Source organism: Ranitomeya imitator, chromosome 5, assembly GCF_032444005.1.
Source record: "Ranitomeya imitator isolate aRanImi1 chromosome 5, aRanImi1.pri, whole genome shotgun sequence".
Taxonomy (NCBI): Eukaryota; Metazoa; Chordata; class Amphibia; order Anura; family Dendrobatidae; genus Ranitomeya; species Ranitomeya imitator.
The window spans coordinates 696912655-696934949 of record NC_091286.1 but is presented as its reverse complement, the minus strand read 5'-3'; the positions used below and the strand labels follow the sequence as shown (position 1 = coordinate 696934949).

The following is a 22295-nucleotide window of genomic DNA, read 5'->3' as shown; positions in this document are numbered from 1 at the left end:
AGTGGGGTCCCTATGTTGGGCAGTCCCAAAATTTTCACCGGTAACTTCTAACTCCAGAATGTCAGATGTAGGGGATACTTCCTCCTCATCCCCAACCAGAACACAAAAAGGAAAACTGTCTGCCTCTGGGTGTGGCGATACCCTTCCAGGGTTCACTGGTTCCCTGCCAGGGAGCTCAGAACCATTTCCCCACAAATCCCAAAACAAACAGAAATCCCGGCCAATAATTATAGGGTGCAACAAGTCCTGAACAACGCCGACTATGTGGGACTCAGTGCCACATGCCGTTTCAATGTCCACCCTGGCCATAGGGTAGTCCTTTGCATCACCATGTATGCACCGCACTCCGACCTTCTTTCCTGGGAGCAGGTGGAGAGGAAAAGTGGCCCTCACCAGGGTCACTAGGCTCCCCGAGTCTAACAGTGCCGTTACTGCTCGACCGTTCACCTTTACGGGACACGCTTGAGGTCCCTCGTTGGATGGAGAGTTCACACTACAGGCTGGATACGCATAGTATGAACAACGGCATCCCATGCTGCAGTCCATCTGCTCAGTGGTTTGGGAACAACGGGCAGCTATATGTCCTGGCTTGTGGCACCTCCAACAAATAATATCACCCGTGGGGACCTTGGGCACCACCTCCCCCGCCCTTTGTGACCTTGGACGCACCACCCCTTTTTGGGACTCAGCTGCCTTCTGGGACCCCCAGTACGGCATGGGCTGCCTCCCGAAGGAGCCTTCCAACCCTTGGTATCTCTCAACCAGTCCGATCAGCTCGTCGGCATTCTGGGGATCACCCTGGGCAACCCAAGACTGTATAGGCCTCGGGAGGGAATGGACAAACCGATCCATCATCACCCGTTCTACCATCTGTGCAGGCGCAGAGGATTCTGGCTGCAGCCATTTCTGGACCAGGTGCAACAGATCAAACATTTGGGAACGAGGTGGTTTGTCCCGGTGATAGCCCCAGGAGTGAACTCGCTGTGCCCTGACAGTCAGTGTCACCCCCAAACGTGCGAGAATCTCGGCTTTCAATTTGTGATACTCTTTGGCATCCTGCAAGGTCAAATCATAGTACGCCTTCTGGGGTTCTCCCGTCAGGTATGGCGCAAGTACCTCTGCCCACTGCTCTGGCGGAAGTTTTTCCCTCTCAGCGACCCTCTCAAACACCGTCAGGAAGGCCTCAACATCATCCCCGGGAGTCATTTTCTGCAATGCGCGTCTTACCGTCTTCCGGACGTGGGTGTCATCAGCCAAACCTGGGGTTGGGGCGCTCGCCTTGCCCTGGATGGCGGTTGCCAGAAGCTGCATCTGCTGCTGATGCTCCTGCTGGCTCTGCTGCATCTGCTGCCGTTGCTCCTGCTGACTCTGCCGTTGCTCCTGCTGGCTCTGTTGTATCTGCTGCATCAACAGCCTGTTGGTCTCTTGCTGCCTTTGCTCCTGCTGGCTCTGCCTTTTCTCCTGCTGTGACTGCATCTGGACCAAGTGTTTCAGCAGGTCCTCCATTTTCTCCGGCAATGCTTGCTGGCTTGCAACAGCCTTGACCCAGGACATTCAAAAATAAACTCACGTCTCCGCTGGGAACGCTGCCCGCATTCTCCACCAATTGTAAGGATTTCACTCACTCAGCTGCGACGGCTGACACTCAGGAGACGTGTTCCTTTAAAGTTCACTGGGTTTATTGCTTCATAAACCATGTGGCAAATAACAGAAAGCAAAATGGGCCTTTGGTTCAGGCAAAGAAAAGCAAGTGTCCAGTTCATCCGGCTCAGTCCTGAAGCCGTAACACACTCAGGAGGGTTTCACCTCCACACATATCTGCTGTGTAAAGGATTAGCCAGTCTTATAAAGAGCTAACCCCACCCAGTAATCTATCACATGATTAGCCATGTGGTCTGACATTACCACAGGTCCTGAAACACATATACAAGATTATGTGCAAGAAAGGAATACTCCGGGCTACATTACAGCAACCAGGCACTTATGTGGCACATACCTCCCATCGACTACAAACCCTTTAGCCATGCTACAATATATATATATATATATATATTTATTTAACACTTAAAATAATTACTAAAAACCTAAAATGTGTGTACTACATGTAAGTTTTTCTGTAACATTAAGTTTTTTTCCACTGCATGGTGTGACATATGTGAGCTGAAAATAAAGATATCATATAGCCTTGTTTTTAGTTTAGGAATTTTCCTCAGGCTTTGCATTCAACCGGATTCAGTTACAGGCTCGTTCCAGGATTAGCTGTGAAACATTCAACTTGGGTTTCTTGTGAATGGAGGAGTCCTTTCTATAGGTTAAAACATACTGTTAGATAATATTTGGGGAATATTCAAAGGAATATTAGAATACTAAATTTAATAGATTACAATGCGCATTGATTGATAATTAGGATACAATATTTTGGGTTAATATACATGTTTTTTATTCTTTGTATGTGAAATATGTAGTTTGAACGTCTATGTGTGTCACATGTGACAGGTGACGGATGAGAGCAGCTGCTGAGTGAACCTAATGCTAAGTGTGTAATGTAAGAGTGACCAGAGCGTGGGATGTGGAATGTGGAATGTGTATGCACAGTTTGACAGAGGCCTTATGATTCATGGTATGTAGGAAAAAAAAAACCAAAAAAAAAAAAACCTTTGTGTTTAAGAAATAATAGGATTCAGTTAAATTATTACAATATTAAGATATATTTAAATATTATTATTCAACATATATTTCTTTAGTGATTATTAGTGAATACCGTATATACTCGAGTATAAGCCGACCCGAGTATAAGCCGACCCCCCTAATTTTGCCACAAAAAACTGGGAAAACTTATTGACTCGAGTATAAGCCTAGGGTGGAAATGCAGCATTTACCGGTGAATTTCAAAAATAAAAATAGATCATTATTTCCCCATAGCTGTGCCATATAGTGCTCTGCACCGTTCATTATTTCCCCATAGCTGTGCCCCATATAGTGCTCTGCACCGTTCATTGTGCCCCATTGCTGTGCCATATACGGTGCTCTGCACCGTTCATTGTGCCCCATTGCTGTGCCATATACGGTGCTTTGCACCGTTCATTGTGCCCCATTGCTGTGCCATATACGGTGCTTTGCACCGTTCACTGTGCCCTATAGATGTGCCATATACGGTGCTCTGCACCGTTCATTGTGTCCCATTGCTGTGCCATATACGGTGCTTTGCACCGTTCACTGTGCCCTATAGATGTGCCATATACGGTGCTCTGCACCGTTCACTGTGCCCCATAGATGTTCCACATAAATTTGTGCCGCCGCTGCTGCAATAAAAAAAAAACCACATACTCACCTCCCTTGATTGCAGCTCCCGGCGTCTCGTTCCGGCGCCTCCATCTTCCCGGCGTCTCTGCTCTGACTGATCAGGCAGAGGGCGCCGCGCACACTATATGCGTCATCGCGCCCTCTGCCTGAACAGTCAGAGCGCAGACGCCGGGAAGATGGAGGCGCCGGCCGGGAAGATGGAGCGGCGCCCGGCGGCTGGAACGAGGACAGGTGAATATGCTATACTTACCTAGTCTTGGCGATCCTCGCGCTGTCCCTCTGCCTGGTCTTCGGTGCCGCAGCTCTTCCTGTCAGCGGTCACCGGCACCGCTGATTAGAGGAATGAATAGGCGGCTCCGCCCCTATGGGAGGTGGAGCCGCTTATTCATATCTCTAATGAGCGGTCCCACGTGACTGCTGAAGAGGGGAAGAAGCTGCAGCACAGAAGCCCGTGGGACGGCAGGGACAGCGCGAGCATCGCTGGGACTAGGTAAGTATACCTCAGCGCCCTCACCCGCCGACCCTGCCACCCACATTGACTCGAGTATAAGCCGAGAGGGGCACTTTCAGCCCAAAAATTTGGGCTGAAAATCTCGGCTTATACTCGAGTATATACGGTAAGTACAATAACACATCAATATGGTTTATCTAGGAAACCTACATTTAGAACATTTTCCCAAATGATAATTTTATGATATTCAGTGTTTTTTTTATGGTTACATAGATGAGTACACATCTTCAAACAAATATAAGTCATAAAGCTGATATGATAGTTATAAAAATAATTATTTTTCACTAGGGTTTTTACAAATTAATTTTTTTTCATAAAATAATATTTTTTGATATTAAGGGGGAAATGTGTTTTTGATCCTGATCACATCACCACATTTCGTCAATACCTCTTCTTCACACATTTTAATAAAGAAGAAATATTAATAAGGTATTACTGGATATAATAACAATAAATATTATAAATGTCATTTTTTTCTCTAATGAAGGGTATTATATGCAAAGCTGCATAATTTTAATATTTTGGTAATCCAAGGTCATGACAACATTTAGATAATAAAAAAAAATATTAAGGAAATGTGTTACTGAGACATAACCTCAGCATTTGTCATCAACATATAAAGGCCTTATTTTTATTTTTTATTCTCATTTTTATTTTTCATTTTTTATTTTTTCATCAACAAATGAAGGCCTTATTTTTATTTTTCATTTTTTCTTCATTGTTATTTTTCATTCTTATTTTTTATCTAAAAAAAATAATCAATATTTAATAAAGTAATGTCTACAAGCATATTGCTTTATCAAATATAGTGATCATATGATTTCATTATATAAGAAATGTTTCAATTCTAAGTTAAATACAACAATTCTTTCACTTATTCATTCATTCATTTATTCATATATATTCTTATTTTGGTTCATGGCTACACATGCTTACATATAATTTATTAATGAAGTTTTAATAATAAATTTCAGCACTTGTTACAAAAAAGACACATTGACATCTATGGGTTCAAAAAAGAAATTACACCTATGACATAAAAATGTCCTATCACATGAAGAATATGGTTAATAATGTATTATCATTTATTATTATTATTATTATTATTATTATTATTATTATTTTATTTTTCCAAATATGAATTTCATATTATTATTCTGATAAAATAATTATATGGATATTATTGATTGCTATGGTACGCTGTGATATTATAAGTTAGGGAAATTACCAGATTTGGTATAGAATAGGGAATGAAGACTTCAATCAAGATACTGACGTTACGTTAATAAAGATTTTACATTTTTCTAAATTCAATTGATTCTTAAAAGTTGCAAGAAGAAAAGCCGCTATCCAGAAGTTCCACAAGATAACAATGCTCTGATTTCTGAGTAATAATAGACTGTGTCAAATACAATTCATGTCACCATTCACAACTACAGCATCCATCACTGACAACTGAGTACAGTATCAAAGATGAACTGTGTTATTATGTTCCAGTGGTTTCCTATCACCTATAAGACTTCCATGAAAGCTGGTGAACACTCAGGTAATTGTCAGGACGCTACAACCCTGACATGTGTCCTGTGCACTAAGGACTGGTTATGGTACTATATTTGGCAAGGAAGAGTCAATGTAACCCTTGCTGTGCTGACCAAAGACGTCACACCTGTCCCAAGACCAGTGCGGATGATATGAGGATTCCAGATGATTTCCAAGGCGAGCCAATGTAAGTCCAGGTTTCTACAGGTGACACAGCACAGATATTAAAGCTGCATTTCATCTATGAACTTTGTTTTCTTATCAACATTTGAATTTATGGACTTTGATTGACACATAGTAACATAGTAACATAGTTAGTAAGGCCGAAAAAAGACATTTGTCCATCCAGTTCAGCCTATATTCCATCATAATAAATACCCAGATCTACGTCCTTCTACAGAACCTAATAATTGTATGATACAATATTGTTCTGCTCCAGGAAGACATCCAGGCCTCTCTTGAACCCCTCGACTGAGTTCGCCATCACCACCTCCTCAGGCAAGCAATTCCAGATTCTCACTGCCCTAACAGTAAAGAATCCTCTTCTATGTTGGTGGAAAAACCTTCTCTCCTCCAGACGCAAAGAATGCCCCCTTGTGCCCGTCACCTTCCTTGGTATAAACAGATCCTCAGCGAGATATTTGTATTGTCCCCTTATATACTTATACATGGTTATTAGATCGCCCCTCAGTCGTCTTTTTTCTAGACTAAATAATCCTAATTTCGCTAATCTATCTGGGTATTGTAGTTCTCCCATCCCCTTTATTAATTTTGTTGCCCTCCTCTGTACTCTCTCTAGTTCCATTATATCCTTCCTGAGCACCGGTGCCCAAAACTGGACACAGTACTCCATGTGCGGTCTAACTAGGGATTTGTACAGAGGCAGTATAATGCTCTCATCATGTGTATCCAGACCTCTTTTAATGCACCCCATGATCCTGTTTGCCTTGGCAGCTGCTGCCTGGCACTGGCTGCTCCAGGTAAGTTTATCATTAACTAGGATCCCCAAGTCCTTCTCCCTGTCAGATTTACCCAGTGGTTTCCCGTTCAGTGTGTAATGGTGATATTGATTCCCTCTTCCCATGTGTATAACCTTACATTTATCATTGTTAAACCTCATCTGCCACCTTTCAGCCCAAGTTTCCAACTTATCCAGATCCATCTGTAGCAGAATACTATCTTCTCTTGTATTAACTGCTTTACATAGTTTTGTATCATCTGCAAATATCGATATTTTACTGTGTAAACCTTCTACCAGATCATTAATGAATATGTTGAAGAGAACAGGTCCCAATACTGACCCCTGCGGTACCCCACTGGTCACAGCGACCCAGTTAGAGACTATACCATTTATAACCACCCTCTGCTTTCTATCACTAAGCCAGTTACTAACCCATTTACACACATTTTCCCCCAGACCAAGCATTCTCATTTTGTGTACCAACCTCTTGTGCGGCACGGTATCAAACGCTTTGGAAAAATCGAGATATACCACGTCCAATGACTCACCGTGGTCCAGTCTATAGCTTACCTCTTCATAAAAACTGATTAGATTGGTTTGACAGGAGCGATTTCTCATAAACCCATGCTGATATGGAGTTAAACAGTTATTCTCATTGAGATAATCCAGAATAACATCCCTCAGAAACCCTTCAAATATTTTACCAACAATAGAGGTTAGACTTACTGGCCTATAATTTCCAGGTTCACTTTTAGAGCCCTTTTTGAATATTGGCACCACATTTGCTATGCGCCAGTCCTGCGGAACAGACCCTGTCGCTATAGAGTCACTAAAAATAAGAAATAATGGTTTATCTATTACGTTACTTAGTTCTCTTAGTACTCGTGGGTGTATGCCATCCGGACCCGGAGATTTATCTATTTTAATCTTATTTAGCCGGTTTCGCACCTCTTCTTGGGTTAGATTGGTGACCCTTAATATAGGGTTTTCATTGTTTCTTGAGATTTCACCTAGCATTTCATTTTCCACCGTGAATACCATGGAGAAGAAGGTGTTTAATATGTTAGCTTTTTCCTCGTCATCTACAACCATTCTTTCCTCACTATTTTTTAAGGGGCCTACATTTTCAGTTTTTATTCTTTTACTATTGATATAGTTGAAGAACAGTTTGGGATTAGTTTTACTCTCCTTAGCAATGTGCTTCTCTGTTTCCTTTTTGGCAGCTTTAATTAGTTTTTTAGATAAAGTATTTTTCTCCCTATAGTTTTTTAGAGCTTCAATGGTGCCATCCTGCTTTAGTAGTGCAAATGCTTTCTTTTTACTGTTAATTGCCTGTCTTACTTCTTTGTTTAGCCACATTGGGTTTTTCCTATTTCTAGTCCTTTTATTCCCACAAGGTATAAACCGCTTACACTGCCTTTTTAGGATGTTCTTAAACATTTCCCATTTATTATCTGTATTCTTATTTCTGAGGATATTGTCCCAGTCTACCAGATTAAGGGCATCTCTAAGCTGTTCAAACTTTGCCTTCCTAAAGTTCAATGTTTTTGTGACTCCCTGACAAGTCCCCCTAGTGAAAGACAGGTGAAACTGCACAATATTGTGGTCGCTATTTCCTAAATGCCCAACCACCTGCAGATTTGTTATTCTGTCAGGTCTATTAGATAGTATTAGGTCTAAAAGTGCTGCTCCTCTGGTTGGATTCTGCACCAATTGTGAAAGATAATTTTTCTTGGTTATTAGCAGAAACCTGTTGCCTTTATGGGTTTCACAGGTTTCTGTTTCCCAGTTAATATCCGGGTAGTTAAAGTCCCCCATAACCAGGACCTCATTATGGGTTGCAGCTTCATCTATCTGCTTTAGAAGTAGACTTTCCATGCTTTCTGTTATATTTGGGGGTTTGTAACAGACCCCAATGAGAATTTTGTTACCATTTTTCCCTCCATGAATTTCAACCCATATGGACTCGACATCCTCATTCCCTTCGCTAATATCCTCCCTTAAAGTGGACTTTAGACAAGACTTTACATAGAGACAAACCCCTCCTCCTCTCCGATTTTTACGATCCTTTCTAAACAGACTGTAACCCTGTAAGTTAACTGCCCAGTCATAGCTTTCATCTAACCATGTCTCGGTTATTCCCACTATGTCAAAGTTACCTGTAGATATTTCTGCTTCTAGTTCTTCCACCTTGTTTGTCAGGCTTCTGGCGTTTGCGAGCATGCAGTTTAGAGGATTTTGTTTTGTTCCAATCTCCTCACTGTGGATTGTTTTAGAAATGTTCTTACCTCCCTTCTGAGTATGTTTTCCTGGGTCGTCTTTGTTCGAGTCTAATGTTTTTCTTCCCGTCCCCTCTTCTTCTAGTTTAACGCCCTCCTGATGAGTGTAGCGAGTCTTCTGGCGAATGTGTGTTTCCCAGGTTTGTTGAGGTGTAGTCCGTCTCTGGCGAGGAGTCCATCATACCAGTAATTCACACCGTGGTCCAGGAATCCAAATCCTTGTTGTCTGCACCATCGTCTTAGCCAGTTGTTTGCATCAAGGATCCTGTTCCATCTCCTGGTGCCATGCCCGTCTACTGGAAGGATAGAAGAAAAAACTACCTGTGCATCCAGTTCCTTTACTTTCTTCCCCAACTCTTCAAAGTCCTTGCAGATTGTCGGTAGGTCCTTCCTTGCCGTGTCATTGGTGCCAACATGTATCAGAAGAAATGGGTGGACGTCCTTGGAGCTGAAGAGCTTTGGTATCCTATCGGTCACATCCTTGAACATGACACACAGTCTCTACATATCTACATGCTATCATCTATTTCAAAAGACTTATATTAAAGATTGTTTTAAAAGAACCAAGAAGACATCAATATGAAGACCAGATGACATCAGATGACATCAGACCTGAGATGCTTCAAGTAGATATAGGGAAATATAATTATAGATTTTATATGAATATTAGTCACGGCCTACCATAACATGAATTTACATATCATTATATTATTGAGAACATATAACAATATTATTGATATTACTATTTATTACATTATTTTGTGAAAGAAGAAAGTAGATCTTATTAATATTTTTAATTTGAGGGTTCCAATCAATGTCTGTCACCCTCAAAAGGGGGAATTGTTAAATATTATTCTTATTTTTATCCTGTATTGAGCACTTTGCTTATTGCTGACACTATCAAAAGCTATTTCTGTGTATGTAGCTCAGAGCATAAGTTAACACCATATACAGAGGACACATGATCTGTGTTGGACATATATAAACGTCTCTTAGGAGGGTGTGGGGGCTTTTTGTTACGTGGGACGGTCACCTCCCTTCCTACATTTCATTCTCCATGGACGTCCAACAAGGAAGGAACAACAGCTGATAGCGGAAGCCATGATGACCTTCAAACTTCACACAGACAGATGACTTTTACCATTCAGGACCTTTGGAAAGATCAGTAACAAGACAAGCACTGATATTTACACATGGACACTCTGTTCATAACTATTTCATCTACTTTTATGTTTTTGCTGCAATGGTGGATAATTCAATAAACCACTATACTTTCATCAGAATATCATGACATTTTTCTTTTAAGAACAACGCACTTGGTTAAGTCTTCATTAAATATTTTTGCGCAGGAACAATTTTTAACACAGAGATAAAAGGATGAACTCTCAATCCACCAACCCTGAACAAGGAGGTGGAGAGGAAACGTCCGCCATCACGCATCGTTCGTTAAATAGTGGCGATGCAGAGGAGAGCTGCTCTGACGTCAAATGGATGGCATCTGTACATCCACGGAGTTAAAGTCCCCGGGATAACCGGGTTGGCATTATTCCCAACTGTAGAAGAGTATACATGGAGGCGACACTCCATGTGCTCATTTGATGATGGTGTGAGGAGATTGGTGTCCTTTGAAGGACCCGTCGCCCAGAGTACGCGTGGAAGTGACACTGCATGTGCTCATTTATTGATGATGTGAGGAGATTGGTGTCCTGAGAAGGACCCGTCGCCCAGAGTTAAAGCGCTGAGGAATATGATGGCGCTATATAACTAAAATTATTATTATTATTATAATAGAGTATACGAGAAGGCGACGCTCCATGTGCTCGTCCGCACCATGTGCTCATATGATGATGGTGTGAGGAGATCGGTGTCCTTTGAAGGACCCGTCGCCCAGAGTATACGAGGAGACGACGCTCCATGTGCTCGTTCGCTCCATGAGCTCATTTCATGATGGTGTGAGGAGAACGGTGTCCTTTGAAGGACCCGTCGCCCTTAAAAAAAAAAAAAAAGTTAAACCAGCCATGGCATCTGGAGTCGCTTGAAGAGGTATCTGTTTCTAGAGCAAGACCATTTGCGATTGCTCATGGTAAGGCCGGAATCCTGGACTCCCATGCTGTATAAACACCAGTGTCTTCCACTACGTTACTATGGTGCTCACCAGTCAATCTCTTATCCGGACGATCTGTCCCGGAAAAAAAAAGGGCAAATGCACTACTAGGGAGTTTATCTCCGGTTGGAGAAAAAGCAGCCTGATCTAGCGCAGAACCATGGTCCTTGTGAAATTGACAGATTAGTTGATGGCCAAAATAGGCGTGAGGGAAAGCAAGAAGCGAAGCTCCCAATTTAGAGATGCCTGAATGTGTAGAATTCTTGTGGCCTTTGCTAACCGATGGTCCCCGAGTAGGGGAGGATCCATCTGTATTGGGCCTGCGAGCACTCCGAACCACAGCGGGTTCAAATAGGATACAATCTATTGGTCCGAGAAGCCTGGATTGCGGCAGTGACGAACTCAGAGGAACTAGGTATTCTGGGAAAAAAAGGGATAGACGGCGGAAGGCTCCTGCGCTCATTTGAACTAAATATTCAGACCGGCTTCGGGCTGGTTATGGGCCTTTCAGGCCGTGCTGGGGATGTGGGTTTAAGACCAGGGAATGCTAGTCCTGTGCCTTTAAGACCAGAGAATGCTGGTCATTTACCCTTAAGACCAGGGAATGCTGGTCATGTACGTATAAGACCAGGGGTTGCTGGACGGGAGCCTTAAGAATAGCTCTAGGACCAGGGAATATGGGGCATAGCGCTCATTCTGGTCGTGCGATGATGCCGATCGTGTGCCCTTAAGACTAGGTTTAGGGAGGGAATACTGGATGTATTGCGTACCTAGTGGATCAGCTTTATGGGCATGGAGCGGTGTCTCCCTACCCGGTTCCAGAAAACCCCGGTCAGCGTTGGAAGAGATTCTCCGGCGCTGAAAACCGCAGGGACCGATGCAGCGGCCGCTTCCGGGTATACACAGCTTGTGTCTGGAAGCGGCACAGGGATGAACATGGCCGCCGAGAATATGGAGTGTTCTCGTCTGGAGCGAGAAGCGCCTGAAAGGGGGGGAGCCTAAATGCGCGGCCTAGCATGGGCGGAGACTCCGGATTGCGGCCTACACAAAGGCAAAGCCGGGGGCTAAATTTTGGTGCCGGTCGGCGCCGAGAGAGAAAGAAGAGGAAAAGGAAAAACGGGGTTACCTCCGCTTGCGCAGAGCCCTCCAGCCGCTCAAAACCCAGCACTTACCTAGAAATCTGCCGCAAGGCAGAGTATGCAGCTCTGTTTAGCAGGACATAAAGAAGGGAACCTCTGCTGTCGTTGCTGCTTGGACGATGCAGTGATCGAGACAAAAAAAAACTCAATCCATCCTCCCATTAGCATGGAGGAGGAGAGGAACCGTCCGCCTCTTTGTACCATCCGCTTTTTCAGTGGTGATGCAGTGGGGGCTGCTCGGACGCCACGCTGGAAGGTGCCTCTGAACAGCCGAGGGTAAAACCTGGTGGGCAGGGCTGAATGTCCGGCAATAGGCCTGGCTGCAGAAGAGGATACTGGAGGTGACACTCCAGTGCTCTTCTGATAAGGGAGGGGGGAGATCGGAAGCCTTGAAGGGGCCCGTCGCCCCTAGAATCAGCTCAGGCAGTGGCTTCCCACGTCGCAGGAGAGGATACGGAGAGGTAAAACTCCCGTGCTCGCCTGTTGTTGGTTCGGGGAGATCGGAACATGAAAGAATCCGTCTCCCCATTCGTCCGTTGTAAAAGGTAAAAAGATAAAGAGTTTTGGGTCTGAATAGCAGACCCGTCCGTGTGCCTCCTACGGACACTAAGCAAGAACTGGTTAGCTGAGAGCCAGCAGGGGGGTGTATACTGCAGGGTAGGAGCTAACTTTTTTTGTATCTCTTAGTGTCAGCCTCCTAGTGGCAGCAGCATACACCCACGGTCTGTGTCCCCCAATGAGGCGAAGGAGAAAGAGGTTAGATTATATTCACCCAGGGGCGGTCCTGGTTCTGTTCTGGTCTGATGGGCGTCGCGGTCTGGTCCGGGGCCTCCCATCTTCTTACGATGACGTCCTCTTCTGGTCTTCACGCTGCGGCTCCGGCGCAGGTGTACTTTGTCTCCCTGTTGAGAGCAGAGCAAAGTACTGCAGTGCACAGGCGCTTGGCCTCTGACGTTTCCCGGCACCTGCGCACTGCAGTACTTGGCTCTGCCCTCAACAGGGAGATAAAGTACGCCTGCCCTAGCCACAGCATGAAGACCAGAAGAGGACGTCACCGTAAAAAGATGGGAGGCCCCGGACCGGACCGCGACGCCCATCGGACCAAAACAGAGCCGGGAACGCCCCTGGGTGAGTATAATATAACGTGATTTTCTCCTCTTTCAGGATACATCGGGGTCTTATCTACAGCATTACAGAATGCATTACAGAATGAGACAAGCCCCTGATGCCAGCGGCCTTAGTTTATAGGCGAGTTTTGGGGTGACAGATTCCCTTTAAATATTTTAGTGGTTAAAAAAAAAATCTAAAACTGTGCAAAAGAAAAAAAAATGTATTGTGAGATTGGTAACTGCTGATGGAGCTGGTGAGGCTTTGTGTTCTGCCTGAGCGGACCAGGCAGGTATTTCATTGCTCTTTTTTGTCCAGTAACTGAAAAATGTTTAAGTTTCAATTTTTTTTCATTTTCAGGATTCAACATATGTTTTCTATAATTTTACATTTTGAGAGATCAGACTTTTTGGACACAACAATGGCAAATACATTTATATTCTACATTTTTTCAATTCATTTATTTTACTTTTCTTTTATTCTTCCTCTATTCTCTTCGTCCCCCTAGGTTACTGGAACCTAAGACCACATGATAACAGACACTATACACTGCTATATCACTGTACTGCGGAGAATATAGTGATATTGTTGTTCACCTGCTCCTGAGCTTCACAGGGGGCTAACATGGGAGTTACAGGGGCGGCAGCTGCCATGGCAACAGATCGGCTTCATGCAATCACGACTGAAGAGCCAAACAGGATGCATGCACTGACCATGGTGTCATTTAATGCTGCTGTCAATGTCAGGAAGGGGTTAAAACTGACAGAATTAGCCTTACCTGAATGATCATTAACTATGATGCCCCAAATATTAGGTTAGAACAGGGATAATGCTGTGATTGTTGGGACCCCGGATGCAGACATGGCGGCTCTGGGATATGGAGGGGAGGTGCACATGGGCGGCCGAGCAATCAACAGTGATCCTCCATGGTTGGGAATAACTAACCACTAGAGGCGTCTACTACAGCAAAAAATCTAATTTTATGGAAAAATGTGCAAGATGAAAATCTTCGCCGTGCAGGAAAAACATAAGAGAAAAACTTCAGTTACCAAACAGCGGGACTCCTAGAAAAATCTGGTACGTAAAGAGGAGGCAGCAGAGTCAAGGAAGAGGCTTCACCCTGACGAGAGATTGTGGTGGAAGTAGAGAATTCGGGCTCTGATGTAGGAGAACGATCGGAAATCCATGTGCTGCTTAAGGTTAATGTGAGCTTGTAAGAAAGCCAAACTAAACCTGCTAACATGGCAAAGCCCAAGAAACCCACCGAAGAAAGGCTGGAAAAAAATGTCCAAACTAAATAATGAACAATTCCTGACTCAAATGAGCAAATATGACTGAGAATTGCCACTGGATGATGTTGTTCCAGAGGACGGCACCAGCTTTCCAAGTCACAGAAGGAAATGGAATATCTGGAAATTGCTTTAAAGTGAACCTGTCATCAGAATTTTACTAAGTAAACTACAGACATTGTGATATTGCCACTGTTAAACTGATTAAAATGATACCTGGGTGTCAAGATCCAGACCGGGTTTTGAGTCCTGTCTTCCCTTTTCCTGGTCTGATTATGTCAGGGGTTAACTTTTCTCAGCCTCATTCTGGTCTTAGGTTTGCTATTTAACCCTGCTGTATCCTGCAGATCATGTTAGTTATAGTTTTTGCCTAGCGCTGCTGTAAGCTGACTGTGATTGCTCTTATTGATCCTGCTGCGTTTGCTGTCTGAACCCGTGTCTCTGTTTTGCTCTGTTCCCGTCTTGATTCAGTGTTTCCCTTTAGTGTGCAGACCTCCTGCTTTTGACTTGGCATGTATCCTGACCTGTTTCTGTCATTTGTCTTTTGGCTTATCCTCTCCTGACCGTTACAGACCTCCTGGCTTGTCTCTGACCACAAGTTGCTTATTCCTTTGGTACTGCACTACAGTCTAGGATTTGATCCAATTTCTTTGACTATTCTTCTGACACCTGTGGTAGCCTCACTGCTGCACTGCAGGTTAGTTATGTTTAGGTGCAGACCTGCTTCCTCTCTACTGCCATCTAGTGAAGCCTGCACCTACCTGCACTGCAGCATCATGACACTGGGGAGAAGAAATCCATCTTGTGGTTTTTGTGTAATCAGTGTTATAAGCTTTCAGTTAATGAGATGCTCGTGCTATGGGGCAGCCTGTAGGCAGAGTCTTATCTTCCTGCTCTAGGCCAGAGAAAAGTAGAAGAGACCGGCCGCCCTGAAGCACAAACAGTCTGTCTCTCTCTCTCTGTGACCATGATGATAATCATGTTTATGCTTTGGGGCAGCCTGTGGGCAGGTCTCTTCTTGGTTTCTCTGGCCTAGAGCAGGAAGATAATACTTCACCAACATTCCCGCCCCGGAGCATGAGCATCTCATTGACTGAAAACGTCTAACACTGATTACACAAGAACCACAAGACTGATTTCTTCACCCCAGGTATCATTTTAATCAGTGTATCAATTACAACATCACAATGCCTGTAGTTTACTTAGTAAAATCCTGCTTACAGGTTCGCTTTAACAGATTATTGAAAATTAAATTTTTGCCTTCACTTTCATCGCATATATTTTTCTACATATGAATGAAATAACAATATTAACCTGAATATGTCCACATATGTTAAAAAGAATAAATATAAAAGGGGTGTTTGGAAATCCCGGCGAAATTCCCTCTAATATATACAGCGATATTGAGCAGCTAAGGTCTGTGGATAACCTGATGTGTTAAAAATCGTTTTTTGCTTTTATAGCTTTTCCCACATTCCAAGCACGAATATGGTTTTTTCTCGATATGAATCCTCCAATGAATTTCAAAATTTGATTTCTTTTTAAAACATTTTCCACATTCTGAACATAAAAATGGTTTCTTCCCTGTGTGATTTTTCTCATGATGATCCTTAAATTTGGTTTTAGTAGTAAAACTTTTCCCACATTCTGAACACGTAAATGGTTTCTCTCCTGTGTGACTTCTTTCATGTATTATGAGATTTGACTTATTTGTAAAACATTTCTCACATAATGAACATGAATACGGCTTCTCCCCTGAGTGAATTCTCTCGTGTATTACAAGACTTGACTTATCTGTAAAACATTTTCCACATTCTGAACATGAATACGGCTTCTCTCCTGTGTGAATTCTCTCATGTCTAAAAAGACTTGATCTATCTGTAAAACTTTTCTCACAGAGCGAACATGAATACGGCTTCTCTCCTGTGTGAATTCTCTCGTGCGTAGCAAGACATGATTTATCTATAAAGCATTTACCACATTCTGAACATGTAAATGGTTTTTCTCCAGTGTGACTTCTCTCATGTTTAGCAAGATGTGATTTTTGTGTAAAACATTTTCCACATTCTGAACATGGATATGGTTTCTCCCCTGTGTGACTTCTCTCATGTGTAACAAGATGTGATTTATTAGTAAAGCATTTGCCACATAATGAACATGAATACGGCTTCTCTCCTGTGTGAATTCTCTCATGTATAACAAGGTGCGATTTACCTGTAAAAGATTTCCCACAAAGTGAACATGGATAGAGGTTCTCTCCTGTGTGAATCCTTCTGTGTGTAAGGAGACTTGAGCTTTTGGTAAACGATTTTCCACAGTCACCACACTGAAACCTTTTACCCACTTTCTGACCTTTACCTTTGGTAACAATCTGGGATCGGCGAAGCGAAAGTTCCCCATGATGTGAGGGACTATCTGACAGATCTGTAGTAAGTAGTCCCGGATACGCATTAGCTGTAATGAGCTTTTCTGCTGCAGAGTGCTCCATAAAATCTTCATCTTCTACTTTGTTATTTGAGGATAACATGACATCTTTCTCCGAGTTCTTACTGGAGTTTTCTGTTAGGATTAAAATGGATGATTGTGAGAATTTATTTTTCTACTAAAGCAGTTAAGATTAGGCAATTTTTATCACTCTGGATACATAGCCACCCATTTTGTTGTAGTCGAAGATGTAATTTTTATGTAGGAGAAAACATTCCCAATTCTCTCTATAATTCCTCATCCTCTGTTAGGCCGGTTTCACACGTCAGTGTCTCCGGTACGTGTAGTGATAGTTTTCTCACGTACCGGAGACGCTGACACACATAGACCCATTCAAATGAATGGGTCTATGCACGTCTGCGTGTTTTCACGGACTGTGTGTCCGTGTTGAAAACACGTAGACATGTCCGTTTTTCTCTGACAGCACGGTCTGCAAAGCGTCCCGCACACGTGCACACGGAGAACAGTGTGCACTCTCCTCCGTGTGCACGTACCACGGTAGGAGAGACAGCGCTACATTAAGTGCTGTCCCCTGCATGTGGCATTCATCCCTTCTCTCCTGCTTGGCTGAAAGCAGCGCTAGCAGGAGAGAAGGGATGAAAGATCAAGTTTTTTTTGGAATATGTGATGAATATTCATCACCTTAATGAGTGGTACCACGTGACCGCTCACACAGGATGAGCTGCCGGCGCTGAGAGCAGGCATCGCGGGAGTTGGGTGAGTATTTCTCTTCAAGCGGGCGGGCGCACGGGGGTGGGGTGGTAGGCGTGAAGTGACCCCAAACTTTAATTTAAACAAAAAAAACTTGATCTTTCATCCCTTCTCTCCTGCTAGCGCTGCTTTTAGCTGAGCAGGAGAGAAGGGATGAATGCCGGCTTCAGCACCACACGCAGGGGACAGCGCTTACTGTAGGTCTGTGTGGTCCTCAGGCAGCACACGGGCAGCACACGGCTGCCGCACGTGTGCCACACTGATGTGCCAAGTGAGCACATGGACACAGATATTTCCGGTACTGATTTTTCCGGTACCGGAAATTTCTGGATGTGTGAGACTGGCCTTAGATATGTTAACTGCCTAAAGATACTAAAATGCTCAGCCAAACTAGTAGACACAACCACAGACGCACCAACCTCAATTAATTAATAATCAACAATATAAAAATAATATGTGCCAAGTGCCAGTGATTTAGTGCTTCTGTGGAGAAGAGTTGTGGAAGAACCACTATATACGAGAAAGAACGAACACAGCCAATATATAGACGTACCCGAAGGAAGTGACCAAGACAAGGATAGATATAAAGAATGCCTTTATTATAACTGATTGGCAAGTAAAATAATATAAAAATTTGTGCGCATAACAGGACAAGAAAAATATTTACATCAATAATTAAAATCTAATAAAAGAAGATGGTAGAGGCTGACCCAATTGTATACATATATTATAAGTCCAAGGTAGTGCAGCCCCAAGAGAGATGCTAAAAATTACAGAACTTAGCAATATATCAACCAGATGGTAAATTGTGCAAATAGCAATATATAAGGTGCGGGATGTCAAGTTTTAAAGGCCACTACTATATATCAACCTACATGGATAGTGGTATACCTCACAATATGCCTCACAATATGCCTCAAAATATATAGTTGGGTGGTGTATGAAAAAAAGGGGGGTAAAGTGCAAGAAAAATAAAATTAATGCCAGTATATATATATATATATATATATATATATATATATATACACATACATACATATATATATCAGGCTAAAACAAGTGTAACTTCTAAAACTGTGAGATAAAAAACAATAAATACAAAACCGTATAATATGCAAATGTAAGGTGCAAAATATCAAGTGCTGACAACTGCCAATATATATCTCTCAAACCGCATGTAGTATGCTTCACAATATATAGTGTAATTAATATAAGGTGCAAAAGAATAAAGAGCAGAGTAATAGGGCAGGATTATAATTTTGTAAAGTGACCATGTACTAGAACATAATGTGCAAAATATCGCAAAAAATGGGGGCTATCAATAAGTATGTGGAGGCTCTTAGGTATAATACCAATACCACAACACCGAGTGTCCAGGTGCCCTAATTGTGCAATGCAATGTGCAGCCTACTCCTCAGAAGGGGAGATACAGCAGGGACCCCGCAATCAAAACAATATAAGTGCACGGAGTAAAACAACTGGGGATGTATACACACTATACCTTAGTGTCAAGTTTTCGTCAGGGGACGAAGGACTAAGATCCGAAATGCGCGTCGGGGTGCGCTATTACGGGACCTGGCTGACCCTCATATTAAGGTATAGTGTGTATACATCCCCAGTTGTTTTACTCCGTGCACTTATATTGTTTTGATTGCGGGGTCCCTGCTGTATCTCCCCTTCTGAGGAGTAGGCTGCACATTGCATTGCACAATTAGGGCACCTGGACACTCGGTGTTGTGGTATTGGTATTATACCTAAGAGCCTCCACATACTTATTGATAGCCCCCATTTTTTGCGATATTTTGCACATTATGTTCTAGTACATGGTCACTTTACAAAATTATAATCCTGCCCTATTAATCTGCTCTTTATTCTTTTGCACCTTATATTAATTACACTATATATTGTGAAGCATACTACATGCGGTTTGAGAGATATATATTGGCAGTTGTCAGCACTTGATATTTTGCACCTTACATTTGCATATTATACGGTTTTGTATTTATTGTTTTTTATCTCACAGTTTTAGAAGTTACACTTGTTTTAGCCTGATATATATATGTATGTATGTGTATATATCTATATATATATATATATATATATATACTGGCATTAATTTTATTTTTCTTGCACTTTACCCCCCTTTTTTTCATACACCACCCAACTATATATTTTGAGGCATATTGTGAGGCATATTGTGAGGTATACCACTATCCATGTAGGTTGATATATAGTAGTGGCCTTTAAAACTTGACATCCCGCACCTTATATATTGCTATTTGCACAATTTACCATCTGGTTGATATATTGCTAAGTTCTGTAATTTTTAGCATCTCTCTTGGGGCTGCACTACCTTGGACCTATAATATATGTATACAATTGGGTCAGCCTCTACCATCTCCTTTTATTAGATTTTAATTATTGATGTAAATATTTTTCTTGTCCTGTTATGCGCACAAATTGTTATATTATTTTACTTGCCAATCAGTTATAATAAAGGCATTCTTTATATCTATCCTTGTCTTGGTCACTTCCTCCGGGTACGTCTATATATTGGCTGTGTTCGTTCTTTCTCAGCCAAACTAGGAATACCATGAAACCGAGCAAAACCACAATCACATACACGTCCCAGATAATGCACTAAGCAATTCAAGGGAGTTGTTTTTCAGAATGTTTTTTGTAGCAAATCCACTAAAAATAAATTAAAACAATTTGAAAGACTCCTATTTATTTTGATTGTAAACCCAGTCTGCTGTTTATATGTTACGTCTTTTGAGAATTTTTTTTCTCGCTTCAGATTTTGAAAAATGCCTGATGAGGAAACAAAACTGCATTTCACTTCTTTGAATTATTTCCTGATGGAAACAGTTATGTCCAAACGAAATGCTACAAAAAAAAAAAAAAAAAAAAAAAAAGAGCTACGGGGATAAAAAAAAATCTTTTAAAACAAAACACCTCATCTTACCACTAGAAAACTCATCTTTTTAAACCCTCCATGTGCACATATTATTATTATTATTATTATTATTATTATTATTACATAGCACCCTTTCAGTGTTATAACACTGGAGCTTCAATGGATCTGAGAGTGTTTTCTTGTAACATATTGTACTTTATGATAGTAGTAAAATTTGTTTGATATGACTTGCGTTTATATCTAAAAAAATGGAAATTTGGTGAAAATTTTGAAAATTGCACAATTTTAATTTTTTTTTTATTTTTATGCCCTTAAACCAGAGTTATGTCACTCAAAATAGTTAATAACTAACAATTCCCACATGTCTACTTTACATCAGCACAAGTTTTGAAACATATATTTTTTTGTTAGAAAGCAAAAAGGGTTAAAAGTTGGCCAGCGATTTCCAATTTTTGCAAAAAAATTTACAAAACCATTTATTTAGGGATCATATGACTTTTGAATTAATTTTGGGCGTCCAAAATGACAGAAAATACCCAAAAGTGACACCATTCTAAAAACTGCACCCCTTAAAGTCCCCAAAACCACATTCAAGAAGTTTATTAACCCTTCAGGTGCTTCACAGGAATTAATGAAATGGGGAAGGAAAACTACTGTTTGGGCACATGGCAGGGCTCGGAAGGGAAGGAGAGCCGTTGACTTTTTGAGTGTGAAATTTGTTGGAATCATTAGAGGACGACATGTTGGGTTTGCAGAGCCTCTGATGTGCTGAACACAAGTGACCCCATTTTGGAAACTAGACCCCTCAAGGTGTGTACTGTATCTAGATGTGTGCTGAGCGCCTTGAACCCCCAGGTTCTTCACCAAAGTTTATAATATTGAGCTTTGAAGATAAAAAATCTAATTTTTCAAACAAAAATGTTTTCTTTAAGCCACAATTTTTTTTATTTTCACAAGGGTAACAGGGGAAACTGCACCATACAATTTATTGTGTACCTGAGTACACCGATACCCCATATGTGGCCAAAAACGACTTTTGAGGCATAAAGCAAAGCTCAGAATGGAAGAAGGGTCATATCACAGTGCAGATTGTTTTCAATAGTTTGCGGGTGCCATGTCACATTGGCAGCGCCCCTGAGGGGTCAGAACAGCAGTAACCCCCAATAGTGACATCATTTTACAAACTAAACCTCTCAATGAATTCATCTATGGGTTGTGATGCAGTGACCCCTGTAACAGGTAGGGGGCGCTGCATAGTCTCCCCAGTATGCACACAGAGGTGTATTGAGGCCGTGAGAGTGCATGGGAATCACAGGCATGGATGTGATGATGTGACAAAGTCTGGCATTGTGGTGAATGGCCGATATATGTGTCGCAGAGGAGGGGACTCTGCGCTGCCAGCCTGAAGTGATATGGTGTTCTGGGACCTGTAGTCCTACAAGTATAGTGTTGTATAATAGTCATGGGAGGTTTGGCAGGGCTAGTTATGTGAGATGGGCGGGACAAACTAGCCACACACCCACACTCCCATCCAGGGGAGTGGTTTAAGTGTATATATAATGTGACCAGGGTGTGGGTCACAGGGAGTGCCTGTGTATGGTCGCTGTGAGTGACCTGTGTTGGAAGACCTGGGAGGAGGCTTCCTGAAGAGCACATGGTGGGGCTTCAGACCTGGTGGCCTGGGTATTGGACGGTCCCAGCTGGGGATGGACGTCCTGAATAGTACCCGGACTGGCCGCCTGTGTGATCCTGTGTAACCTGGGTGTTGGGAGGTCCTGGGAGTAGGACTGGGTCCCTGAATAGCACGAGGTGAGGACCGGGATCTGCAGAGCCAGTGTCATCTACTGTGTGGGGAAGCTACAGTCCTTCGGTGGGTCTGGACTGACTATGTGTGCCGACCAGGCAAGTTGGTGGTCCCCGTTTGGCAGCTTTCCCAGAAGAGTGAGGACTG

At 42.5% G+C, this 22295-nt stretch overlaps 1 protein-coding gene across 1 annotated transcript in view; it reads right to left on the bottom strand.

The window, feature by feature from the left end:
- Positions 1-13088: 13088 nt before the first annotated feature.
- LOC138638839 (oocyte zinc finger protein XlCOF22-like) overlaps positions 13089-22295 on the bottom strand; it is a 247230-nt gene continuing 238023 nt past the window's right edge. Inside the window, exon 9 of the mRNA XM_069728497.1 lies at positions 13089-16791. Within this exon, the coding sequence (XP_069584598.1) occupies positions 15644-16791 (1148 nt within the window). The 3' untranslated portion in view covers positions 13089-15643. The remainder of the gene's footprint in view (positions 16792-22295) is intronic.